Source organism: Bubalus bubalis, chromosome 16, assembly GCF_019923935.1.
Source record: "Bubalus bubalis isolate 160015118507 breed Murrah chromosome 16, NDDB_SH_1, whole genome shotgun sequence".
In the NCBI taxonomy this organism is placed as follows: Eukaryota; Metazoa; Chordata; class Mammalia; order Artiodactyla; family Bovidae; genus Bubalus; species Bubalus bubalis.
Window position 1 is genome coordinate 3,861,103 of NC_059172.1, and position 27,132 is coordinate 3,888,234.

At 41.8% G+C, this 27,132-nt stretch overlaps 1 protein-coding gene across 4 annotated transcripts in view; it reads right to left on the reverse strand.

Annotated features, from left to right (window-relative positions):
* Positions 1-6,125: 6,125 nt before the first annotated feature.
* The window catches only part of LOC102404433 (fatty acid desaturase 2-like protein FADS2B), a 44,338-nt gene continuing 23,331 nt past the window's right edge, over positions 6,126-27,132 (reverse strand). For 2 of the 4 annotated variants that reach the window (XM_025266040.3, XM_006080788.4), the window contains exons 5-12: positions 23,549-23,674; positions 18,973-19,033; positions 16,289-16,365; positions 16,030-16,127; positions 14,255-14,351; positions 12,239-12,318; positions 8,213-8,338; positions 6,126-6,618 (exon numbers count right to left, since the gene is read on the reverse strand). In XM_025266040.3, the coding sequence (XP_025121825.1) occupies positions 6,558-6,618; positions 8,213-8,338; positions 12,239-12,318; positions 14,255-14,351; positions 16,030-16,127; positions 16,289-16,365; positions 18,973-19,033; positions 23,549-23,674 (726 nt within the window). In that variant the 3' untranslated portion in view covers positions 6,126-6,557. The remainder of the gene's footprint in view (positions 6,619-8,212; positions 8,339-12,238; positions 12,319-14,254; positions 14,352-16,029; positions 16,128-16,288; positions 16,366-18,972; positions 19,034-23,548; positions 23,675-27,132) is intronic. The other 2 variants (XM_044929106.2, XM_025266041.3) reach the window with 1 other exon arrangement.

A 27,132-nucleotide genomic window follows, 5' to 3' on the forward strand; every position in this document is an offset into this window, starting at 1 on the left:
TGGGAGATGATTCGGGACCAGGCAGTCTGGCATGCTGCAGTCCATAGGGTTGCAAAGAGTTATACACTACTGAGTCACCAACAAAAACAAGGCATGTTTTTTATTTTTTATTTTTTTTTGTTAGGGGTAGACGCCATATGGAACAGAGAGCATCAGAATGACAGCTGGAGTCTAGGCAGCAATTACAAGCAATTTTTGGAATGCTTGTCATGAGAAGATAGATTAACTAATTATTATTAAAACATTTATTGAATACCTGGCCAGTGCTAAACACTGGAGAGGGGCTGGTGATAAAATGGTGAGTAGCAGCATACAGGGTGGCGACTGCCCTCATGGAGTTTTCAGTGTTCAGTGGGCACATAGGCAGAAAACAAGTTGTGTTAGTGAGGTGCACAGGACACAAGGGCTTGTAAAAGGAAATTTAACTTGGTCAGTTAAATCTGGGAGGCTTTCCAAACAGAAATCTATGCTCATATTAATAAAGTAATAGAAATTTACTTTTATTATTTTTTTTATTGAGATATAGTTTATTCATAATATTCTGTTAGTTTCAGGTGAACATCACAGTACTTAAGAATTTTTATAGTTTTTTTTGGTTGCTGTTGTTTAGTTGTTAAGTTGTATCTGGCTCTTTGTGACCCCATGGGCCTTAGCTTGCCAGGCTCCTTTGTCCATGGTATTTCTCAGGCAAGTCTACTTGAGCGGGCTGTCATTTCCTCCAGGGGATCTTCCCAACCCAGGGATCAAATCTGCAACTCCTTCACTGGCAGGCAGATTCTTTACTGTTGAATCACCAGGGAAGCTCTTTTACAGTTTATACTCCATTAAAAGTTATTACAAGATAATGGCTATGATTTCATGCGCTATGCAATTTCCTTGTTCTTTATCTGGAAAATTGTTTTTGAATGCCTCTGAAGAGCCAAGGCAAAATACACTGAAGAAATGAAGTTGAAGTGAAAGTGAGGGAAAAACCTTGGACACTATTTCATAGTCATACAGGCAGCTGTGTTCTTTGAACAGAAGTTTGTTACTTAGAAGCAAGGGCCTTTGCACTTTGCTTCTAATGATGCTGCTCATCAAGACCTCATGGGAGTCTTCTTCACATCCTCACAGTCACTTTTTCATAACCCCCTTATTGAAACTAGTCCCTGCTTATCACTCTCTCACACAGCCTTTTGTTTTCTTCATTTGTGATGATCTTGGTTTTTCTTCCATTTACTTTTCTTAATGACTTTTTTTCCCCCACTAGATTGTATGCTCCAAGAGCCCAGGCCGCTGCAACTCTTGTTCATATCACTTGGCCTGAGTCTGACACATGGTAAGTGATCAATAAATACTGCCAAGTGAGAGAGAATGAAGGAGTTACATATACATCAGTAATCAAAAAATAGAGGATAAATGCATGCACAAGAAGGTTTATTCTGTTTTGAGTTAATAATTTCTTTTGCACAATGTTAACCATGTTATATTCCCTTCACATAGCAAAATTCCCATAAAACTCCCTCAAAGATGAAACTGCTACACAATTCTTTACTGAAGACAAGAAATGAACTTTGTTGTTTGTGTAATCTGAGCTTTAGTTTTAAAAAGCCTCTGGAAATTTACTTTGAAGCACATAAAAAGGATAGAGTAATGGATAGAGAGGTAGATGGATATAAAATAAAACAAGTTTACTAAAAATGTAACTTCAAAATTTTGATTATGGTTAGACAGATGTTCATTGTAAAATCCTTTCAACACTGCACATTTTCATAAATGAAGTTTAGAAAGAAAGGGTATCTGAGTGTTCCTCCTCTCAACAGAATTTATGTTTAATCTTTATTGATGTTAATAAAGCACATTAAATTTTTTATATTTAATTTAGTACTTTCTGTATCTTTAGGGTACATGATTAGCAGGGGAATAGTCAAGAAAATCCTTTACAATATACTGATTAAGCAACAAGTGATATAGTTCTATTTGGCATGATTTCCAGTAGAGAATTGTGTACTTACATGATTGACTGGAAGCTTGGAAAACTAGAGCCCATGGCTCTCTACTATTCTATTCTTCCAGCCTGAGATCTGGCTGCTGGTTCCAGGGGACTGAGTAAAGTCAGAAGTGGAAGGTGATGCCCAGGTGTTATCTGTTGTAACAGGAGAAATAATTTTCTCACTTGTGACTCACAGTCCTCTCATCTAAGGAAATGTGCCCTTGTCGTCATTAAAATGGTTCAGTGTCTTTCTGTCCCTCGAGTCTATTTGACTTTGTGGCTGCTCTTGCTGTTGTTGGGGCCAGGATGGAAGGAACCTAGTTACATTAATAACAACAACCATCATGTGAATGGGTGTTTCTGGCTTATGAAAGTATTTCTATTTGCTTTCTTTATTCAGCTGTCCCAACAAAGCTATGATGCAAATAGGCCAGGTAATATTATACACCCCACCTATTTTACAGATTGAGGCAATGTGTGAGAGACATGGCCAATTTCACAGTAGGGCATTGAGGAGCTGAAATTAGGACTGAGGTTCCCGCCTTCTAATCCAGTCGATCATCCTTACTTCATGCCCAACTGAAAATACAACTTCTCACTGCCAGAATGGTTCACATTTGGAAAAGAGTGAAGCTTTGGAGGAAATAGGATACCAGGGAAAAGCCATGTGAAGGTAGCCACAGGTAAGGTGAACTTTCCCCGGGTTGAATTCATGCCATGTCACTACCAAAGTTCCGATCCATTTCTCCATTCCATTCTTCCATGTTTAATGCAGTGTCTCCCCCTTGAAAAGTTAAATCTCTGCTTGATTCTCCCCTAGTGAATTTCTCTGAGCTGGATAATACTCTTAGTACGGGGAATAGTCAGTCAACGGGGACTGTTTCTATGCCTGTCGCATGTTCCTCCAGTCTTCCCCTCCCCACGTGCCTGTTCTTGCTGAGGTGGAAAGATAACTACCTTTGTGCTTATTCCACCAGCTCCCAGGAAGCTTATGCTTACCAATACTTATGAGCATCTACCAAGCAGTAAGTACTGAGTTGCACGCTTCATGTGTGGAATGGGTGTTATTCCATTTAACCCTCACAACAGCTCCATAGGGCAAGTCCTATAATTAATCTCATTTTATAGATAAAAACATGCTACTTTGGGAGGCCAAGCAACTTTCCTGATGGCACAGGTAGGAAAGGGTGTGCCTTTTTATGAGGAAAGGGTGTGCCCTTTCCAAGTGTGTCCACTGCTCACGGCTTGTAATACCACTTAATATCCTTTATTTTTGGTTTCTTGGTATGAATGTTAATGAGTATTGACTATGGAATCAGAGATCCGTGGGTCTGAAACTCTACTCACCCCTTCCTACCTGTGCCATCAGGCAAGTTGCTTGGCCTCCCAAAGTAGCATGTTTTTATTTATAATGTGAGATTAATTATAGGACTTGTCCTGTGGAGCTTTTGTGAGGGTTAAATGGAATAACACCCATTCCACACATGAAGGGTGCAACTCAGTACTTACTGCTTGGTAGATGCTCATAAGTATTGGTATGAATTTTAATAATTCAGTGTTAAAATATAAAAGTACTCTTCATGTACTTGATAAAATTCATCTTACTATCTGGGCTTCCCCAGTGGCTTATTGGTAAAGAACTCGCCTGCTAATGCCGGAGATACTGGTTCAATCTCTGGTGGGGAAAATCCCCTGGAGAAAGATTTTCTTACACACAGCTTTTTCTTCCTCCTTCCTTCCCTCCCTTCCTCCCCCCCTTCTCTCCCTCTTCTATCCTTCATTTCTTCCCTCCCTCCCAGGCTTCCCTCTTTCCTTCTGTCCTGTAGACTGAAAAAAAGACACAACATGAGAGCTGTGAGTTAAGTTTTACTGGGGCAAAATGAGGACTATTGCCCTGGAGACAGGATTTCAGGTAGCTCTGAGAAACTGCACCAAAGAGGAAAGGGGGGGGGGGGTGGTCAGTATATACGTGATTTGAGTGAAGAAGGTACATGCCGTCAAGCACACATTTTGGCAGAAGCTTGCTGCTAGTTACAGGGAGCAGATGTCACCATTAATGATCTTAGTGTTTTTCTCAGATGTGAGGAGATGCAAGATTTGGGCTCATAAAATCTTCTGGAAATATCTAACTATCTGAGTAACCCTTCTGCCAATTTTTCCCAGAACACAGTGCCTGATTCCTTATCCCCTCCCTGAATTCATTTCAGGTCGTGTTGAAGGTCAGCGGCTGCAATGGCTCATGATTCATTCCTTGTAGAGGTAGCAGGCAAGTGCCAGAAGTTGACACTTCATTTTTCCTATCATCCTTTCTATCCTCACCCCCCCCCTTCTTCCTTCCTTCCTTATTCACGTCTTTACTGAGCATCTCTATCATGTGAGGCAGTCCCTAATCTCATGGATGGTGCAGGCTACCGTAGAAGACAAATTATTAAAGTAATTACACAAATGGATGTAAGATTATATCTCTAGTAATTACTACAGAGCTACAGAGTATATCACAGGAGGCCTTGACTTAATAGGGAAGCTTCCCTGAAACTGTTACCAAGCAAAGGACTCACTGCTTGATGTGCATAAAAGCCAATACTATATATACTCAGTTGTTCAGTCATGTCCAGCTCTTTGTGATCCCATGGACTGTAGCCCACCAGGCTTCTCTGTCCATGGGATTTTCCAAGCAAGAGTACTGGAGTGGGTTGCCATTTTGGTACCAGCTTTTGAGGTTTTACTTTGAGGCTCACTGGCAAGGAGATGGGGGCAGGGCTCAAATCTGTGTTTTTGATCTGCGGTCTGGTTAAACTTTTATGAATTAATGGTAGCTGGGTTGGTCTGCATAAATGCTGGTGGGGCAGGTTGCCATTAGTGAGCTTCAGAACATGGTCATCTCTGGTAAAATGTGCTTCAGGCTTCAACATGGGATCCTCAAGGACCGTGGGCCCTTCACTTCTAAAAGGATTCTGGCATTCAAGTTTCAGCCATGCCCTGATCCTTTGGTTTCCTGGGGGTTGTGGTGGGTCCTTTGGTTTTGGGTGTTATTTGAGGTCAACAGTTCTCTCCTCTGCACTCACCTTGGCTGCCTGGCTTGCATTTGGTTCTCTTGTCTTTGAAGAAGTCTCAGTGACTTGTTAGAAACAGAACCAGTTAGGGGTGGTTCTGTGGTTCCAGGATTGCAGGTAAGTGGCAACTAACCAGGTGAGGAGTAAGGGCAGGGATGGTGACAGAGCAGTTCAGACACTGGATTCAGAAGCCAAGACCCTTTAGCAGAAGAGCGTGTGAGCCTGGAAGGAAACCACCTGGGCTGAAGAAGAGGCAAGTAGTCTAAGGTGGGGCAGGCTCTGTTGGGGAGGACCAACATGTATAGTCTGTTGGCAGTCACCAGGTTTCGTCTTCATTCCAAGAGCAGCCATGGGAGTCCACTGAAGAGCTTCAGGTAGGGCTGTAACATGACTTTCATGAGCCGCTTAGTGTACAGGGATGTCAACACAAGTTCCTGTACCTGATGCCTAGTGAGGCCAAAGAAACTCAAATGGAGTTTGGAGCAGAGAAAGGTTTATTGCAGGGTTGTGCAAGGAGAGGAGGTGGCTCATGCCCTGAAAAGTCTAGACTCCCAGAAGGGTTTTGTCAAAGCAGTTTGTAAGGGCACGTGAAGGGGAGGTCCCGGGGTTTGGGATCAGCTTGTGTACAGTTCTCTGACTGGCTGATGGTGAGGCACAGGGGTTCCCATCTTCAGTTCTTAGGCTCTAGGTGGCCTTGGGCTATGTGTTCATGGTCAAAAAGTAGTTCCTCCTTTTGGTGGTGGGGGTGGGGGGATGGGTTCCTATATGCAGAACTGTTCAGGAAATTTGCATCAAGTACTATTTTCTGGTGCCTCAGAGAGGAAATAAAGCAGAGGATGTGCCAAGATTGCCTTTTGGGGGGAGCTGCTGCCAGGAGGCCCCATAGGGTCCTGCTTGGTTACAGAGACAGAGGTCTGGCCAATCAAGCCATCTTTATTCCTGTGGCCAAAGAGTAGAGGGCAGAAATGATCTGCAGGATGGATCATCTGAATTCTAACCAGTGCTCAGTGATCCGGGGAGTCGTGAAAGTAGCAGGCCTTGGGTCTTCTCCTCTGGGAAGATTATTGAACAAGCTTTTAGAAAACAAAAATTCAACTGAGTATATTTGATGATTGAATCGGCTTTATTCAGTGATTTATGAACAAAGTTAATCAAATGGGGCTCTGAGGGGTTGGGCAAATGGAAGGCTTTTATCAGAAGAAGAGAGGGGCAAGGAAGCTCTCAGCAAAGTATATTTAGGGCAGACACCCTTTTTAGTGACGGGGAGGGGATGACAAGGGTTTTATCCTCTTCTTCCTCTGGGCTGGGGTCAGGGATGGAGGACAACAGATTACCTCCTAGATAGCTGATCCAAAAAAAATACAGATAGTTGACCGGAAAAATTACAGACAGTTGATTAAAATTTCACTTTGGGGAAGGTTAAAACTGCAAGTAAGTCAGGCATTAGAGAGGTTTGGTATCATGAGCTTTAGCACAAGTGACACCTTGGGGCATGTGGCTTTCTCTTTAACACAGACTCACGCACATCCACATTATGTTTCTGGATGGCTGTAGTAAGCATCCATCCAGAGGGCTGCGGACTTCTTCAGGGCCCTGCGAGAGGAGCAGACAAAATTGTGAGTAGGCGACACTCAGGTCAAAGGAGCTACTTCATGGAACATTTGCTGTTTTACTTAATTCAGGGCAACATTATCATTTTCAGCTATATCTGAAAAATGTCTTTCTATCTTGCCAGTGTGGAGAATCAAATACACTGACTTATGTATTAGAAGGTGAGTCCACCTTTTCTGGCTTCCCAGGTGGCTCACTGGTAAGAATCCGCCTGCTAATTCAGGAGATGCAAGATGCACAGTTTCTATCCCTGGGTTGGGAAGATCCCCTGGAGAAGGAAATGTCAACCCATTCCAATATTCTTGCCTAGGAAATCCCATGGACAGAGGAGCCTGGCAGCCCACAGTCCATCAGCATTTCTATATGGAAGAGATTGAGTTTTTCTTTCAATTATTTTTCTTCTGTACTCCAAAGCATCACTTGTTCTTTTCTCCATATTAAAAGAAAAATCTCTACTGAATTTCTACAAGGTAAATCATATACCTATACCAACCTAACCTGTATCCACCTACCTCTCCTACTTTATAAAGTTAAAGACTTTTCTAGGCTCTGGTGATACAGCTGTGAGTAGGAGTGGTGAGAGTCTTTCCACCTGGAGCTGTGGTCTACATTGGGAGACACATATTACATAATTTATTACCCAATATGCTATTAAATCATGATTGTAATAAGGATCAGAAATGAAGAGAAACAGGTGTTTTGAGAGCAGGTGCTGTGAGAGCACATGACGGGTTTAATCTTGGGGGCAAGGGAGGACCGAGATGAAGAAGACCTTTCAGGTGAGCTTTGGAGAGTGAACGGAACTTGAGAAGGTGACAGGAGGGGGGTGGCAAGTTGGGAGATTATTCTAGGTAGGAGAAAAGGTGACCAAGGATATGTCATGGCAAGGGGCAGGGAGTTATGTAGTGCCTGAAGGGAGGCCAGATATCGGGAGGGCAGGAAAGGAGGAGGGCAGTGGTGGAGAGTGAAGATGGGTCACTGTTCAGGGATCAGATCTGACCAGCTCTAGGCTTGCTGGTTTATTTATTCATATTAAAAAGATGCTTTTGCTTTTCTTTTTCCTAATTTTAAGATAAATTATACAACCAAGGCTTTGGCTGTTAATTTGATGAGCAAAGGATCCTCCAGGGAACTGTGAATGCTTCAGGATGATTATGGATTCTCAGTTCCTGTAGGAAGAGTCACCCCTGCCTGCCCCACCAGACCCTGCAAGCATCTTAGTTTGCAACCCTGGACCAGATGATTTGAGAGTCCCTCCCACCGGTTAAGTTCTAAAGCATGTCAAGGTGGGTGATACAGAGACAAATAATACAGAACCCTGGTTTATAAGAAGCTTGAAATTTAGTAGGGCATCAAGGTATTTTCACTAAGTACCCAGAAGGCAGAAGCTAAATGGTAGGAATGACTGTTATCATTTCTGTGTTAGTGCTGTTCTGTATAGAGCCTCATTTCCATACTGGGCACATGAATGCTCCATAATAAACAGCTATTGGCTGAATGATTCATAAAGCAGTGAAGAGTCTGGGGACCAACAGTGAAGGGAAATGAGAGCTGTGGGTTGAGGGACTGTTATTACCTGATAATATCTCCAAATGCCTTCAATATGGGCTTATTCACATATGGTAGTCCATGCTTGGCACACAGTGACTTCACCAGAGGTGCCACCTTGTGGTAATTATGGCGTGGCATTGTGGGAAATAGACTAGGAAACAGAGAAAGGAGACATAAAACTTCTCAGACCTAAGGAGAAACCCAAAGTTCCCTTTCCCCTTTTACAAAATAAAATGGTATCAGCCACGCAGACCCAACCTTGACCTTCCACAATACTTTTGTTTTGGGAAGTTAAAAAACTTGCTGGCAGACTCATCTTATCCCTTAAACCTCTACAAGCCTTGTGGGTGGTAGATGTTTAGGAAGAACTAAGGGAATATGTTTTAGCTCCATCAACTGTTTATTTTTGGCCTGATCCAATGAAAGTATATCATTTAGAACTTTCTACCATTTAAAATGACCCACTCTTTAGAACTACCCACAGAACTAGAGAGAATGAACCGCCCACCCTACCCCTGCTAATCTCTGTCTTAGTCTTTCTAACTTCCTTAGCAAGAATAGATGGATGTATATTAAGTCATGGTAAATAGCTAAAAGTCCTAGGAAAAGAATAAGAAGTGAGGAGACATGGATTTTTAATCACAAGTTTTCATTAGTCAGCCAGATGACCGTCTTGGATGTAAACCTCTCCTTTAATAAAACTATGAGTAATAGTCCTTTTTTTGTTTTGCTGAAATTTTCAAGCCCTAATATGAGAAATAGAATGAAAAAAATTCCTGGAACAAATAAAGGTCTTGTTCCTTCTTTGACTGTCATAGACTCACATGGCTTAGACAAAGAGAATGTGGAAAGCCTTTCCCTGATACTCTGGAGAAATTGACTCTCAATGTTTTAACTTGCATCAAGGTGTGAACTACCCGTTTCCTCTCTGTAACTGACCCATTGGTTAAGTATTTCCAGATACCATTTAGAAATTGCAGCAGGGACTCTACTTCATTAGTTATTTTGTAAACTTGGCTCTAAAGACACAGATAAGTAAATATTTGAATTATAGCATAGTTAAATTTGAACACAAGTTGGTTACCCAAGTATCCTGATTTTTCTTAGGTTTTGCCAACAAAGCAAATGCAAGGAAATCACCAATTCCTAAGCCCATAGAAATCTGGAAACTGAGTCACTGATACTTTTCCAAGATTTCACTCCATTTACTCAAGACTTTATTTTTTGGGCTCCAAAATCACTGCAGATGGTGACTGCAGCCATGAAATTAAAAGATGCTTACTCCTTGGAAGGGAAGTTATGACCAACCTAGACAGCATATTCAAAAGCAGAGATATTACTTTGCCAATAAAGGTCCGTCTAGTCAAGTCTATGGGAGAAGGCAATGGCACCCCACTCCAGTACTCTTGCCTGGAAAACCCCATGGATGGAGGAGCCTGGTAGGCTGCAGTCCATGGGGTCCCTAGGAGTTGGACACGACTGAGCTACTTCACTTTCAGTTTTCACTTTCATGCATTGGAGAAGGAAATGGCAATCCACTCCAGTATTCTTGCCTGGAGAATCCCAGGGGCGGAGGAGCCTGGTGGGCTGCCATCTACGGGGTCGCACAGAGTTGGACACGACTGAAGCGACTTAGCAGCGGCAGCAGCAGTCAAGGGTATGGTTTTTCCAGTGGTCATGTATGGATGTGAGAGTTGGACTATAAAGAAAGCTGAGCGCTGAAGAATTGATGCTTTTGAACTGTGGTGTTGGAGAAGACTCTTGAGAGTCCCATGGACTGCAATGAGATCCAACCAGTCCATTCTAAAGAAGATAGAAAGCCTTTGACAAAATTCAACATCCATTTATGATAAAAACTCTCCAGAAAGCAGGAATAGAAGGAACATACCTCAACATAATAAAATCTATATATGACAAACCCACAGCAAACATTTGTATGGAAATACAAAAAACCTCGAATAGCCAAAGCTATCTTGAGAAAGAAGAATGGAACTGGAGGAATCAACCTACCTGACTTCAAGCTCTACTACAAAGCCACAGTCATCAAGACAGTATGGTACTGGCACAAAGACAGAAATATAGATCAATGGAACAAAATAGAAAGCCCAGAGATAAATCCACGCACCTATGGACACCTTATCTTTGACAAAGGAGGCAAGATTATACAATGGATTAAAGACAATGTCTTTAACAAGTGGTGCTGGGAAAACTGGTCAACCACTTGTAAAAGAATGTAACTAGAGCACTTTCTAACACCATACACAAAAATAAACTCAAAATGGATTAAAGATCTCAACATAAGACCAGAAACTATAAAACTCCTAGAGGAGAACATAGGTAAAACACTCTCCGACATACATCACAGCAGGATCCTCTATGACCCACCCCCCAGAATATTGGAAATAAAAGCAAAAATAAACAAATGGGACCTAATTAAACTTAAAAACTTCTGCACAACAAAGGAAACTATAAGCAAGGTGAAAAGACAGCCTTCAGAATGGGAGAAAATAATAGCAAATGAAGCAACTGACAAAGAACTAATCTCAAAAATATACAAGCAACTCCTACAGCTCAATTCCAGAAAAATAAATGACCCAATCAAAAAATGAGCCAAAGAACTAAATAGACATTTCTCCAAAGAAGACATACAGATGGCTAACAAACACATGAAAAGATGCTCAACATCACTCATTATCAGAGAAATGCAAATCAAAACCACTATGAGGTACCATTTCACACCAGTCAGAATGGCTGCGATCCAAAAGTCTACAAGCAATAAATGCTGGAGAGGGTGTGGAGAAAAGGGAACCCTCTTACACTGTTGGTGGGAATGCAAACTAGTACAGCCACTATGGAGAACAGTGTGGAGATTCCTTAAAAAACTGGAAATAGAACTGCCTTATGACCCAGCAATCCCACTGCTGGGCATACACACTGAGGAAACCAGAAGGGAAAGAGACACATGTACCCCACTGTTCATCGCAGCACTGTTTATAATAGCCAGGACATGGAAGCAACCTAGATGTCCATCAGCAGATGAATGGATAAGAAAACAGTGGTACATATACACAATGGAGTATTACTCAGCCATTAAAAAGAATACATTTGAATCAGTTCTAATGAGGTGGATGAAACTGGAGCCTATTATACAGAGTGAAGTAAGCCAGAAAGAAAAACACGAATACAGTATGCTAACGCATATATATGGAATTTAGAAAGATGGTAACAATAACCCTGTATACGAGACAGCAAAAGAGACACTGATGTATAGAACAGTCTTTTGGACTCTGTGGGAGACGGAGAGGGTGGGATGATTTGGGAGAATGGCATTGAAATACGTATAATTTCATATATGAAACGAGTTGCCAGTCCAGGTTCGATGGACGATACTGGATGCTTGGGGCTGGTGCACTGGGAAGACCCAGAGGGATGGTATGGGGAGGGAGGAGGAAGGAGGGTTCAGGATGGGGAACACATGTATACCTGTGGTGGATTCATTTTGATATTTTGCAAAACCAATACAATATTGTAAAGTTTAAAAATAAAATAAAATTAAAAAAAAAAAAAGAAGATTGGTCTTGGATGTTCTTTGGAAGGAATGGCACTAAAGCTGAAACTCCAGTACTTAGGCCACCTCATGCGAAAAGTTGACTCATTGGAAAAGACTCGGATGCTGGCAGGGATTGGGGGCAAAAGGAGAAGGGGACGACAGAGGATGAGATGGCTGGACGGCATCACCGACTCGATGGCCATGAGTTTGAGTGAACTCCGGGAGTTGGTGATGGACAGGGAGGCCTGGTGTGCTGCGATTCATGGGGTCGCAAAGAGTAGGACACGACTGAGTGACTGAACTGAACTGAACTCGCAATTGTGACACTTCCTTCATTTCTTTCTTCCTTTCTTTATCATTGTTGTTAATTGAAAAATAGCATCCTTTAGAGAATCCTGGTTCATTTTTTCCCCTTAAGATTGCAAGTCTAGTGCTCTGGACTATATGGAGGACAGTTATTAGTGACAGCCCTTGCCCTTTATCATAAACTATTTCTCTTACTGGTGCTCAATTTGGAAGTTCAAGTGCCCAGTGAACCAGTCATTGAAAAAGGACTGTTCAACATTACAGGTGGCCAAGACCTGCAAAGAAAAAGCTTACATTAGATGTAAATCAACACATGTCAAACAAGAGATTGTTACTCTTTTATTTATCTATCATGCAACAAGTACTGATTGAGTACATATTTTGTGTAACAAACCATGAGGGATAAAAATAAATCCCAGGTCTCAAGGACCTTACAATTATGAAGTAAATAAGACATTTTGCTAAGAAGTATAGATAAGGCAATAGATACGAAGAAGTAAATAGGATTTGAGAGGAGTAAGTCACTATCAGCCCTCAAAATCAGAAGACTAAGGTATCATGAGTAAGGACTTTGGCAAATGGAAGCAGGATTGTAGGACTTTGGTAGAAATTATAGGACTTTGAATATTATTACCACAGAATAGATGTAAAGGACTTCTAAATGGGGAATAAAGCATGCAAGGGCTTTAATCAAGGGTTTTGTGCATAGAAATGCATTTATTAATATATACAAGTAGCTTCCTTTTTAATCTAATGTATTTTATTTTGTACAAAGACAGACTGAGAAGAAGTTCATAGGATTCTCCAGACTACTTAGAATGCTTATGAATGTGATTTTTATTCAGTGCCTTTCTAAGATTTAATTCTTGTTAGGGTTGTTGGCATTTTGAATGTTATTTTTGAAGTTGCTCTATGTCAGGGTTCCTTGAAGTGTGCTTTAGAGCACCTTGGGGTTCCCTAGGACACTTTCAGGGGATCTTCAAGGTCAAAATGATTCCCATAATACTTCTGAGGCAGTATTTGGCTTTTTCATTCTCACTCATGCATGCTTATAGCATCGGTTCTTCCAGGGGCTATTAAGCATGGGGTGATGTCATCACTCTGATGTTAACCTTTATTGGATTTATCTTATTATTTTAAAATTAATTCATAGATATTTTAAAACTCTCAGTTCTAATTAAAAAGTATCAGTAGATATCAGTAGATATAAGTAAGTATCAGTAGATATAACCTCCACAAACGAAAGCTTTTTGATGTTCTCAATAAGTTTTAAGAGTGGTTTCTTGACCAAAAAGAAAGAATGGTTTCTTGACCAAAAAGATTGAGAACCACTACTGTGTGGAATGTCCACTGAATTTGGAAATGAGCATGGAGAAGGAAGCAGTATGATGACTGGATTCTCCAGTTAATCACGGCACAGCCAGTGTCAGGCTTAGGAGGCAGTGGTATTCTGCATGGGTCATGAATCTTTTAATCATTAACAGCACACTTGCCGAGAATGCTGACTCTCCTCTCTGGGCCCCACTATCTATACAATGAAATGAGGGGGATTCCAGGGTTCTCCCTTCTGTTATTCTAGGAGTGTGAGATTCATTGAAAGACTGTATCATGTTGAAGCAGGTTTAGTAAACCTTGCCTGTAAAGTGCGGCACAGTAAATGTTTCAATTCTTCATCACAACTACGCAGTTCTGCTCTTTTAGAATGAAAGCTATCCTAGAGAATATGCAATGTATGAGTGTGGCTGTGTTCCAATAAAACTACAAAAACACAGACTGGGCTAGACTGGCCCCTGGACTGTAGTTTATTAAGCCTTAGCTAAGAGCAAAGCTTCTGAAATCAAACTGCCGAGGTTTAAAACCTACTTCTAGGGAACTCCCACTGGTCCACTGGTTAAGACTGTGTGCTGACACAGGTTTGATCCCTGGTAGGAGAACTGAGACCCTGCATGCCACACAGTGTGGCCAAATAAATAAATAAAACCTGCTTCTGCCACTTATTAGCTCTGTGATCTTGCACAAGTTGTGCAACTTCTTCATACCTGAATGTTATCATTTGCAAAGTGGGAATATTCTGAGCACATAACTACATGAGATGTAGCAAAACAGTTGACAGTGCCTGGCCCCTGGCAAGCCTCCAATAAACATCATTTGAGGTCAGCAGATGGTAATCAGGATGCTTTGGTGGATGCTTTCTTGGAACAGCATTATTACCTGAGAGCTGAACCAGTCCTGGTTCTCCTCTGTGTTCATTTTCATTGGTATGTGGCTCACCTGGGTAACATATGCAATCCAGGGACTTTCAAGAAGCCTTTAAGAAAATAAGAAGAAGATATGATCACTCCTTGGGGAGTTTCAGTTCCACTCACTGGGCTTGCGTAACCACTGGCAGATCTGGCTGAGCAGTAGAGGAAATGGCAGTGACTCAAAGGTTCCAATCATGTGGTGGTTGTTTGTTTTTCATCTTTGCAGGCCTTTATATCTAAAGATGACATACTAGGTATTCAGTCACACTACCTGTCTTGCAGCCTACTGTACCAGAGCATGTCCCCAGTATTTTCTGTAGGCATTGGTGCAAGGCTCAGAAGATACCTAGATAACTGAAGGTCAGGCTTCCCTGGTGGCTCAGTGGTCAAGATTCCATCTGCCAATGCAGGAGATCCGGGTTTGATTCCTGGGTTGGGAAGATCCCCTGGACAAAGAAATGGCAACCAACTCCAGTATTCTTGCCTGTGAAATCCCCAGAGCAGAGCAGCCGGGCAGGCTACAATCCATGAGGTCACAAAAGAGTCAGACATGATTTAGCGACTAAAGCAACAACAATTTAAGGATATGTGCAATGTGATTAACAGCTTGGCTGTTGTCATCAGATAGAACTGGGTACAAGTTTTGATTTGGCATTGCCACTGGCCCTTGCTCTTGAGTAAGTGATTTAATTTCTCTGAACTTTAGTTCTCTTATCAGACAAATGAAATTGATACTATCTACATTGCCTGGTTGTGCATTTTTGATTACATCAAATAAGATAATGCATGTAAAGCCTTTAGCAAATTGCCTGATGCATAGTAGCTACCGTTATTGTTATGAATAGTAGTGCAAATGAATGAGGAAGGAATAAATTGGGAAGTTGAAGAGGGTTATTCAGTTTAAAGTCATTTTGATTTGGGGAAAATCTCTAGTCGTAAAGTAACTTTTTAAAAAACTGGCCTCCTATTATCTTTGGTAAGAATTATGATGTCCAGCTGGCTTACAGTTTGAAGGACTTGGTGATCAGGCAGAATACAGTTGACCTTTGAGAAACACGCAGGTCCACTTAAATGTGGATATTTTTAAGTAAATCCAGAGTACTACAAGATTACTGGTTGCATGAATCCACAGTAGTGAAACCACATATATGGATAGATGACTATGGAGCTTGAATATCTTTGGGTTTTGGTAACTGAGGTGGGTCCAGGGACTAATCCTCCTCAGATGGTAAGGGATTGTTGCTACTGCTAAGTTGCTTCAGTCGTGTCCGACTCTGTGCGACCCCATAGATGGCAGCCCAACAGGCTCCTCTGTCCCTGGGATTCTCCAGGCAAGAACACTGGAGTGGGCTGCCATTTCCTTCTCCAATGCATGAAAGTGAAAAGTGAAAGTGAAGTCGCTCAGTCATGTCCGACTCTTCATGATCCCAAGGACTGCAGCCCACCAGGCTCCTCCATCCATGGGATTCTCCAGGCAAGAGCACTGGAGTGGGGTGCCATTGCCTTCTGTAATTGGGAATTAATCACATGGGAAAAAAGGCAAGATTGGGCAAATGCAGTTTCCAAGAAACTCATTCAACTATTTCAGCTGTTTCATCCCAGATTTTCTTGGAAATGTCTCAGCTACAAGAATGCAGCCTGGTGTCATAATCTGCTAATCATTGCTAATCATAAATAGATCAAGTAAGAAAGGTAAGAGGAACATCCAGGTAATAAGAGTAGGAGATATTATTGTTTTCTTACTTGACTAAGTATATGAGCACCAGGGTTCCGAAGATTCCATAGAAAGGGCCAAATGTGATGAAATAGCGGATATAAAAGCTGCTGACCCAGGCAATGTCCTGTGGAAAGAAGTGCTTGAAAGTTAAGCTAGTGGAAATAAAACTGGCTAAATCTTATATCCTGATACTCAAGGAAGCTATGTCTGGAAAGGACCAAGCATTTACCTTTCCCCTTTCCTACCAGCCTGATCTAGCTCTAGAGAAACAATCGAGTTGCTCACCTCCCAGTACCTTCTGCAGTACATCGCTCGAATGGAATCCAGGTTAAAATATACTGGCATGAGAAGGGCGGCCCCAACTGAAAAAAAACAAAAACAAGAAGATGGTGAACAAATGAGCAGATATATTCCTGTGGAAGCTAGTGGGAGTTGATCTCCTTAACATGCTACCCCTGGAATATTGCCCCTGAGAAGGATGCAAGGTGGAGATCCACAACCACATCTTGGATGCTGCTGGGCTTTTAGAGTCTCTGAGGGTGAACCGGGACTTTGGTTCAAGCTCCCTTAAGGAGACTAGGGAAGGTTTGAAGATCTAAGTCATTCCTGATGAAGGCATCCTGGAAGGGCTTCTGCTGTGAGCTTTCAAGTTTTCTCAAGGTCCCTGGAATCCTTCAATCCTTCACGATCCTTTGTGTTGGGCCCTGTCACAATATGTCGAGGTGGCAGATACAGAGCAGGCATACTGAGTCTGGCCAGATAGTTATTTACCTGCCTCTCCCCCAGGACCAGTGAAGTTGCCTGGAGCAGGTAGGAGTCTCATGGAGACCCTTCACATTTCGACAACTCTCTTCTTGATCAAACTTGAGTCAGATGCTCTAGAGCCCCCTTCCTGATGAGGCTTCAAACTTGACCTGTAAACTTTCAAAGCCTGCAAACTGTCAGCATAAATGATTTTGTCCACCCTACACACTAAGAGACTCGCAAAAATGCTAGAAATAGTTTCTAAGAACAATTCAAGGCTGTGCTCCTGGGATGACTCCAGCACCCTTAAAATTCTTGAGAAAGTTCAAGACTGTCCAGAGAACTTACTGCTTGTTCAGTAGGCTTCTGACCTCCTTTTCTTCAATCATTGTTAGAAAACTTACAATTATAAAATTCTTACTGTGTCCCTCTGGGATGGATTGTCCCTGATCCAGAGTGTCTTTCTCAAGGACTTGGGAGTCATCCCTTTGAAGTACAATCTTTGAGGATCTGGCTCTGTCCTGCAGCCTCTGGGAGGGTAGGAATTTGACTTTGATAAGCACCAGTGAGAAGACACACGTGGCTTAACCACATGACCAGCTTCCCCTCCTTTTATCCTCTTTCACTAATTTCCTTTAGCATGTGTCCGTGTTTTAAAAGTCTCCCACCTTTCATTTCTGGTGAGTTGAGCTCAGCCTATACTGAATTACCTTTCCCTACTACAGCAATCTGCATGAAAGCTGTCTCGCCACTTTTATCAAATGTCAAGACTCTCTGACAGGTTGAGTATGACTCATTTGTACCTGTCATACTACACTGAAGACATTTGAAAGAAAATGACAAAATGAAACAGCTCCTGAGGATGATGTGGTTTTTAAGCTGGGCATTCTGCAGTGAAGCCACAATATTCATCCATTCCTCATAAGCTAAGGCTGTATTGTTTCACTATACACAGGAGGAGAGTTCAGAAAAGAGACTCCAGCAGTTTTTTCTTATATGAATACACATCTGTCTGGGCTGGAAGAGTTCCCTTTCAAACTGGGGCACCAATGACCTCCACACCCTTTTTGGTCATGAAAGAGAATAACTGCATTAGGATAAGTCCTCAGGATTCTAGCTCTGGAAGAGGCTGCAGTGGTGGTTGAGCCTCATGTCTCAGAATAAGGACTCACAGGCCATCCCGGTCAGGCACAAGACAGATGACCACTGGTGGCCAATGTTTGGGCAAGCCAGATCATCTGCAACACTTTCTCTATCTTAACACTGTTGGCATTTTAGGGTCAGATAATTCTTATTGTTCAGGGCTGTTCTGTGTACTGTAAGACATTTCATAACATCCCTGGCTTCTGCCCCATGGGTGTCAATACCATTCCTCCCTCTTTGTTGCGATAATCAAAAAAGGATCTATACGCTGTCAAATGTCCCACTGGGGGCAGCAATGCTATTAGTTGAGAACCACTGATCTACAGGAAATGTTTGCAATCTTCTCTAATTTGGGTTTCTTTTCCAAATGAGTAAGCATGTTTCAGATGAGCATATTTTGGGGTCCTAAACTTTTCTTTGTGGGCTTTCATGAGTTTGACTTGGTTAAGAGCAAAACATTTTTGCTTCTAATATTTTTATTGATATTAGCATTAAGCTATCCTATTTTCTCTCAAGCCTAGAACATATCCAGACCTGTCTTATTATGTGTGTGTGTGTGTGTGTGTATCTGTCCACTAAAATACCTTCTACAGCTGTATGTAAGCTGTGGGAACAGTCAACTTTCTTCCACACAGAAGGTGTGTGGAAGGTGACTTTTATCGTGAGACTCTGCTTTTTCGGGCACCTACTGTCAGTGCTTGAGCATTCTTTTCCTAATTTCCCCCCTATCCATACACCACTATCCTTTTCTTCTTGATAAGTATTGTATTTCATTTATCCAGGATGAGAGTCACAGGTACCAGACCCCTTGATTGGCATCCTGCCTCCCATCCTTCTTGGAGCATCTCCTTCCTTGTACAGTAGCCAGAGTGATGAGATGCCCATTAAGAATGCCTAATCACTCTTCTGTTTTCCTCTTCAGATTTCACCCAAGTAAGTCTGAAATAAAACATGCTGCTTTTTTGAGGCACAAGACCTGGGATCGTCTCTCTGTGGGAGGATTTCAGTCATGCCTTCTGGCTTGACAACTGTTTGCTTCAAGGAAATGGGATGATAAGGATTGTGGCTTCCTGGTGACTCACCCGTGCAGAAGTACAGGTGCTGCTTCTCGTAGTTGATGAATTTGATTTTGTTCTTGCCATACTGAATGAAGAGAGAATAAAACTAAAGTAAGAACAATATAGACTTCTGTTATTATACTCAAGGTTGTGTGTGTGTGTGTGTGCGCGCATGCGCATGTGTGTCTGTCTGTGTGTGTGTGTGCACATGCATGTGCATGTATGTCTGTGTGTGTGTGTGTGTGCGTGTGTGTGTCTGTGTGGATGTGCGTATGTCAGTGTCTCTGTGTGTGTGCACGTGGGTTTGTGTGTGTGTGCATGTGTCTCTGTGTGTGTGCCTGTGCATGTGCATGTGTGTCTCTGTGTGTGTGCATGTGCGTGTGTGTGTCTGTGTGTGTGTGTGTCTGTGTGCGCACATCTGTGTGTGTGTGTATCTGTGTGTGTGTGTTTGCACGTGTGTGTGTGTGTGTGTGTGTGTGTGTGTGTGTGTAGAGTCTTTATAGAAAGAGCCATCTGGTCAGAGTTCATTTACTGTCAAACTGAAGGCACTGAGGAACCAGAACGGAATGGGGAGGAAATATTTTGGTGACTTTTTCTTTATTTAAATGTGGGCAATTCTTGCAGGGATGGTTTATTCCATTTGAATTCAGGGGTTGCGATAGTTTATTGTTATTCCCATGGGAGCCATTTTAAAATTTTTTTCTTGGTGTGGAATGGAATGGTGATGGAGGAGAAATATTTCTGATAAGTTTTCAAGGTCTTCTTCAACCTATGTGCTTAGAATTCTGCTTGAAGCTCAGTCTGCTTGTATCCATTCATCCATTTAACAGATATCTGTTGAATGGTTACATTATAAAACACATAGTCATAACCTCTAGTATCTACCTCATCTTTCCTCCTTTATTTCCATCAGTGGATCTCGTGCTGTGCTTTACTCATTTTAAGGCATGATAACATATAATTGCACTCATCTCACATGCTAGTAAAGAAATGCTTAAAATTCTCCAAGCCAGGTTTCAGCAAAACGTGAACTGTGAACTTCCAGATGTTCAAGCTGGTTTTAGAAAAGGCAGAGGAACCAGAGATCAAATTGCCAACATCCGCTGGATCATCGAAAAAGCAAGAGAGTTCCAGAAAAACATCTATTTCTGCTTAATGACTATGCCAAAGCCTTTGACTGTGTGGATCACAATAAACTGTGGAAAATTCTGAAAGAGATGGGAACACCAGACCACCTGACCTGCCTCTTGAGAAACCTGTATGTAGGTCAGGAAACAATAGTTAGAATTGGACATGGAACAACAGATTGGTTCCAAATAGGAAAAGGAGTACGTCAAGGCTGTATAGTGTCACCCTGCTTATTTAACTTATATGCAGAGTACATCATGAGAAACACTGGGCTGGAGGAAGAACCAGCTGGAATCAAGACTGCCGGGAGAAACATCAATAACCTCAGATAGGCAGATGACACCACCCTTATGGCAGAAAGTGAAGAAGAACTAAGGAGCCTCTTGATGAAAGTGAAAGAGGAGAGTGAAAAAGTTGGCTTAAAGCTCAACATTCAGAAAATGAAGATCATGGCATCCGGTCCCATCACTTTATGGCAGATAGATGGGGAAACAGTGGAAACAGTGGTTGACTTTATTTTTTGGGGCTCCAAAATCACTGCAGATGGTGAGTGCAGCCATGAAATTAAAAGATGCTTACTCCTTGGAAGGAAAGTTATGATCAACCTAGACAGCATATTAAAAAGCAGAGACATTACTTTGCCAACAAAGGTCCGTCTAGTCAAGGCTATGGTTTTTCCAGTGGTCATGTATGGATGTGAGAGTTGGACTATAAAGAAAGCTGAGCACCAAAGAATTGATGCTTTTGAACTGTAGTGTTGGAGAAGACTCTTGAGAGTCCCTTGGACTGCAAGGAGATCCAGCCAGTCCATCCTAAAGGAGATCAGTCCTGGGTGTTCATTGGAAGGATTGATGTTGAGGCTGAAACTCCAATACTTTGGCCACCTGATGTGAAGAGGTGACTCATTGGAGAAGACCCTGATGCTGGGAAATATTGAGGGAAGGAGGAGAAGGGGATGACAGTGGATGAGATGGTTGGATGGCATCATCAACTCGATGGACATGGGTTTGGGTGGACTCCAGGAGTTGGTGATGGGCAGGGAGGCCTGGCGTGCTGCTATTCATGGGGTCGCAAAGAGTCAGACACGACTGAGCAACTGAACTGAACATATAATCTTACCACCGGGAATTTGAGTCATTTTTTAGGGGTATTCTTAGTTAATTTAGTCAGTGCCCAAATGCACGAAGGCAGCAAATATCTTGAGAGGAGGCATAGATGTAATGGTTTATCTCTATTTCCTAAGAGACACTTAATAAATGTTTAGTTGAAGGAATTAATGAATGAATGATAATTCAAATTTCCTGTATAATTTTACCTTATGTTCAGTCAGTTAAAACACTGTGAGCCATGTTTAATTTTTTGCTTTTCCCATTCTTTTGATACCTTCCCTTCTACATATTTCTTCTGTTATTTGGATGTAAGACTTGACCCTTGTTTCTCTTACTATCATAAATAAAAATAAATGTCATGGTGATAAAGTAATGATAGTTATTTGCAGTTACTCCCAAGCTTCTGGATATTTAAGCGGTAGGAAACTTGAAAGAGGGAGTCGGTGGGAAACTTTGGAGAGATGGCAAATGTAGGTGAAGGACTGACTTTTGAGTATGGCTCCAAAGAAGAAGTTGAACTTTTCCAGAGTATGAGCACAGGACCTGGCCCTAGAGGATTAAATTAATACTTGTTAAAGGAATGAATGTTTGAAGAAAGTGGTAGAAAGACTGACAGTAAAATGGGAAGAACAGAAACATTTAGGGCTTATCAGAATTAGTTTTGTTGCAAAACAACTGAGTTTAGAGATTAAATGATTGTAAGTAATGTGGTGTGCATTGACTTTGAAATTATAGTAAACAGAAACCTAAGGCTCGTGGGATATGTCTCTCGAATGATGGAGAAGTGATGATGTCTCCATCCTCTGTGAAGAGGCAGCATGTGAACTGGATACAGTTCTACAGAAGGGGCTTCTGGAGGGGGCCAGGCTGCCTCATGAACTCCAGTGAGACAAGTCTCCATTGCTGTGAGGGACTGAGGAGAGAAGTCAAAGTGTCATAAGTTTAGTGATCAGCCGAGGAGTTCACAGGGATTCCCTGGTGGCTCAGACTGTAAAGTCTGCCTGCAATGTGGGAGACCCAGGTTGGATCCCTGGAGAAGGAAATGACAACCCACTCCAGTATTGTTGCCTGGAAAATCCCATGGGTGGAGGAGCCTGGGGGGCTACAGTCCATAGGGTCGCAAAGACTCAGACATGACTGAATGACTTCACTTTAGGAGTTTGCAAACTTCAGAGAGCTCTGACTTGTTTGTGGAATCTTTGGAAGTACAACTGACTGAAGACTACAGTCAAGATTTCTTTCTTTCTTTTATTTTCTTTATATCTTGGCAGAAGACTTTTCCCTAATTGGAAGAAGGTTGTCTTCCAAAACTGGGAAAACCTATTTTGAGAAAGTTACACAATCCTGGTTACCACAAAGTCCACGCAGCAAGTGACAAAGCTACATTCCTTTGTTTTTAGAAAGCTCCTAAATTCTTCCAGAAGGAGACAGAACCTCTTCCTAAGCACTTAATTCTCAGGATCCATCATTTCTTCTCAAGGAAAAATACCTTTCTGTGATTATCCTTATACCTTCTGTGTTGAAAGCAGACTATAAACATCTTGGTAATAATCCTTACATGCTGGTTTTTAAGCTGAGGTTTAAGAAAGTAAACAGCTGAGACATCCTGGAGTTTGCCTTCCTTTTTCTTTTCCTTAAGAAGTCTGAACTAGAGGCGAGGTCCTGTGTATTATGAAGCATTTGAGCTGAGTTTCATGTATGTTGCTGCTGCTGCTGCTAAGTCACTTCAGTCGTGTCTGACTCTGTGCGACCCCATAGACGGCAGCCCACCAGGCTTCCCCGTCCCTAGGATTCTCCAGACAAGAACACTGGAGTGGGTTGCCATTTCCTTCTCCAATGCATGAAAGTGAAAAGTGAAAGTGAAGTCGCTTAGTCGTGTCCGACCCTCAGCGACCCCGTGGACTGCAGCCTTCCAGGCTCCTCTGTCCATGGGATTTTCCAGGCAAGAGTACTGGAGTGGGGTGCCATTGCCTTCTCCGGAGTTTCATGTATAAATGAGCAAAAATGGACCTAAATTAAAATAACAGCTTAGTTTCTTCCAACAGCTAGAATTAGTTGACATAACTAGATATGTAGATGGTTCATGATTTAGCACTTGTTGAATGTACTGCCATGCCTTCTATGACTGATTTAGCCTGAATGACTTTTAAGATCATGGAGTTATTCATTCCACATTTTCTTCTTTTCTTACAACACCAGATTCACTTATTTAAAATTTATATCCTGGAGTTAAAAGAAGAGATGCTCTGAAAACATGCTTGAAGCCAGAATCTCCAGCCTGATCTCCTCAAGACAAAGGTGTAGACCTTTCCAAGAACCACTTCCTGGAATATTTCTCTAGTGCTTAGGATTTGTAAACATACCTTGACAGGCTGTAAATCTCCAATAACAAAAAGTGGGCCTACATCAATATCTGGGTCTTTGGGGTAGATGTTTGGTTTTACATGGTGTTGGAAATGCCGGTTATTCCACCATTTTGCAGATAAGCCCTGAGGAGAAGAGAACATTCATTAGCTGCAAGATTTCTCTCCTGAAATATCTTTCATTATCAGAGTTTTTCAAAACTAAACAAAATCAATCCTGAATATTCATTGGAAGGACTGATGCTGAAGCTGAAGCTCCAATCCTGGCCACCTGATGCAAAGAGCCAACTCACTGGAAAAGACCCTGATGCTGGGAAAGATGGAGGGCAGGAGGGAAAGGGGATGACAGAGGATGAGATGGTTGGATGGTATCACCAATTCAATGGACATGAGCCTGAGCAAAATTTATGAATTGGTGAAGGACAGGGAAGCCTGGTGTGCTGTGTTCATGGGGTCGCAATGAGTTGGACATGACTAGCACTTGAATTGGAGAAGGCAATGGCAACCCACTTCAGTACTCTTGCCTGGAAAACCCAATGGACGGAGGAGGCTGGTGGGCTGCAGTCCATGGGGTCGCTAGGAGTCGGACACGACTAAGCGACTTCACTTTCACTTTTCACTTTCATGCATTGGAGAAGGAAATGGCAACCCACTCCAGTTTTCTTGCCTGGAGAATCCCAGGGATGTGGGAGCCTAGTTGGCTGTCGTCTATGGGGTCGCACAGAGTCGGACACGACTGAAGCGACTTAGCAGCAGCAGCAGCAGTGCTTGAATAGTAACAATCAGAGTTTTCTGCCTACATCTCCAAAGTTTAAGTAGGATATAGATTCCTGGAACATGCCGCCCCCCATTCCTGGGTCACAGAATGATTCATTGGCTAGAGGCTCTAAAAGCCTACCAGCAAATAATTATCTTATCCAGGAACATAAATTCCAGGCTAAAAGAACTCCTGATAATGAAGAAGAATAAAAACCATTGAAATGAAATGTTTTTCCATCTATCTTTTTATTGTCCTCATTTAAAAAGAAATATGAAATAGGTAGAGCAGATAGTACACTTCTTATTTTATAAATAAAGAAACTTCAGCTCTAAAACTAATTAGTTCTGGGGGGAAAATGGCACCAGGGTTCCTTCTTCAATGAATATTTTAAAGAGTCATGGATCTGAAGTCATCTCCTATGGGGGCTTGCCTCTGATCATCACATGTTCAAGCTTCAATGATCTCATTAAATATAAATGAGAATAAAAGAATTTTAGTTGATGCCGAGTTCATGTCATCTCTGATTAATTTGTTTGGGATTTTCTCTCTTTCAATGAAAATCTGAAGGTTTTAACAGAGAAAAGGATTTGGAAGCACATCAACTTAGTTGCATCCACTAGATGTATAAATGCTTCTGTGTGGTTTGGGAAAATTATCTACCCTTTGATGTTCAATTTCATCTTCAGTAAATATAGTATAATATAATGACATTTACCTGCATGGGTTGTTTGAGGAGACATGAGATGCTGTATGTAGAATGCTGGCATACTGAGACATTCAATTTCTCTTCTCTTCCCCTATTATGTTAATCATTTATAGAAGAATAAGCAATAGTCATAGTTTTTATTGCATATTTGACATGTCTCAAAAATTGATTAATGTGTATTTTAGATCTGAAGTGCTCAATAGAGTAGCCCTTATCTGTGTATGGCCACTGAGCACTTAATATGTGACCAGTCAAATTGAGGCGGGCTGTGTAAGGATATAATACATACTAGATTCAAAGCCTCAGAATGAAAAAAGAAATGTAACATATGTTAATAATTTTTATATTTCTTTCACGTTAAAATGAAAATATTTGGAATATATACAGGAGTAATAAAGTTGGAAGAGGGTGTTTGCTGTGACCAGTGTGTTCTCTTGGCAAAATTCTGTTGGCCTTTGTCCTGCTTCATTCTGTACGCCAAGGCCAAACTTGCCTATTATTCCAAGTATCTCTTGACTTCCTACTTTTGCATTCCAATCCCCTATAATGAAAAGGACATCTTTTTTTTGGTGTTGGTTCTAGAAGGTCTTGTAGGTCTTCATAGAACCATTCAACTTCAGCTTCTTCGGCATTAGTGTTTGGGGCATAGACTTCAATTACTGTGATATTGAATGGTTTGCCTTGGAAATGAACAGAGATCATTCTTTAATTTTTGAGACTGCATCCAAGTACTGCATTTTGGACTCTTTTGCTGACTATGATGGCTACTCCATTTCTTCTAAGGGATTCCTGCCCACAGTCATAGATATGATGGTCATCTGAATTACAGTTGCCCATTCTGGTCCATTTTAGTTCACTGATTCCTAAAATGTCTATGTTCACTCTTGTCATCTCTGGTTTGATCACTTCTAAATCACCTTGATTCATGGGCCTAACATACCAGGTTCCTATGCAATATCGCTCTTTACAGCGCTGGACTTTACTTCCACCACCAGTCACATTCATAGCTCAGCATTGTTTTCACTTTGGCTCCGTCTCTTCATTCTTGCTGGAGTTATTTCCCCACTTTTCTCCAGCAGCATATTGGGTACCTACCGACCTGGGGCTTCGTCTTTCAATGCCATATCTTTTTGCCATTTCATACTGTTCATGGGGTTATCAAGGCAAGAATACTGAAATGGAGTACAAAATGAAGCAGGGCAAAGGCTAGCAAAGTTAGCTAGACTTGGATTACTGTGATACTGAATGGTTTGCCTTGGAAACGAACAGAGATCATTCTGTCATTTGGTTTCTCACCAAATCCTAGAACATCATAGAAAGGCTGATATCCAGTTGAAGTCCTAGTTTTAGAGATGAGAACACTGAGAGACAGAGATAGAATCTGACTTGTTCAGGGCTTCACAGTAAGCGTTATCAGAGCCAGGGCTAAAACCTACTTTCATCAATCCTTGTGCTATTATCTAGCATCTGTCCCTCTATCCATCCATCATTCCACCCATCCATCCATTCCTTCATGCATTCAACAAATGCTTATTGAAGGCCTACTGTGTGTTAGACACTCTGTTAGGCACTGCATTTCAGGGGTGCATAGGATAGTGTGTCTGTCCTCCTGGAGCATATCTGAGGGGGATAAGACCAATTGCCCCTGCTTTTTCCAGCAATCTGGGTTTTGCAACCCTCAACTCTTAAACAGAGCAATCTAACTTCCCTTGGATCTCTCTTTTGTTAAACTTTTATCTGTTATGCATCTTTTCTTTTATTTATACATAGTCCTCCCAGGATTAAATAGTTTGCTGGATTCCCATAGCCTTCCAGAAGTGCAAGTCCAGACCCCTTCTAAGAATATCCCTACTCATGACTTTATAGGGTATATCTCCTGAGAGGTGGTTCTATAATGGTGTACCAGCTGCTGCTAAGTCACTTCAGTTGTGTCCGACTCTGTGCAACCTCATAGACAGCAGGCTTCCCCATCCCTGGGACTCTTCAGGCAAGAACAGGCTGATCCAGGGTATTCGAAGGAGAGACGGCATAGGCGAGGGTCAGGAAACAACTGCTTAATTACACTTTAATTAAGGATACAAAGAGTAATAGAATGAGGATAGCTCAGTGAGGAAATTC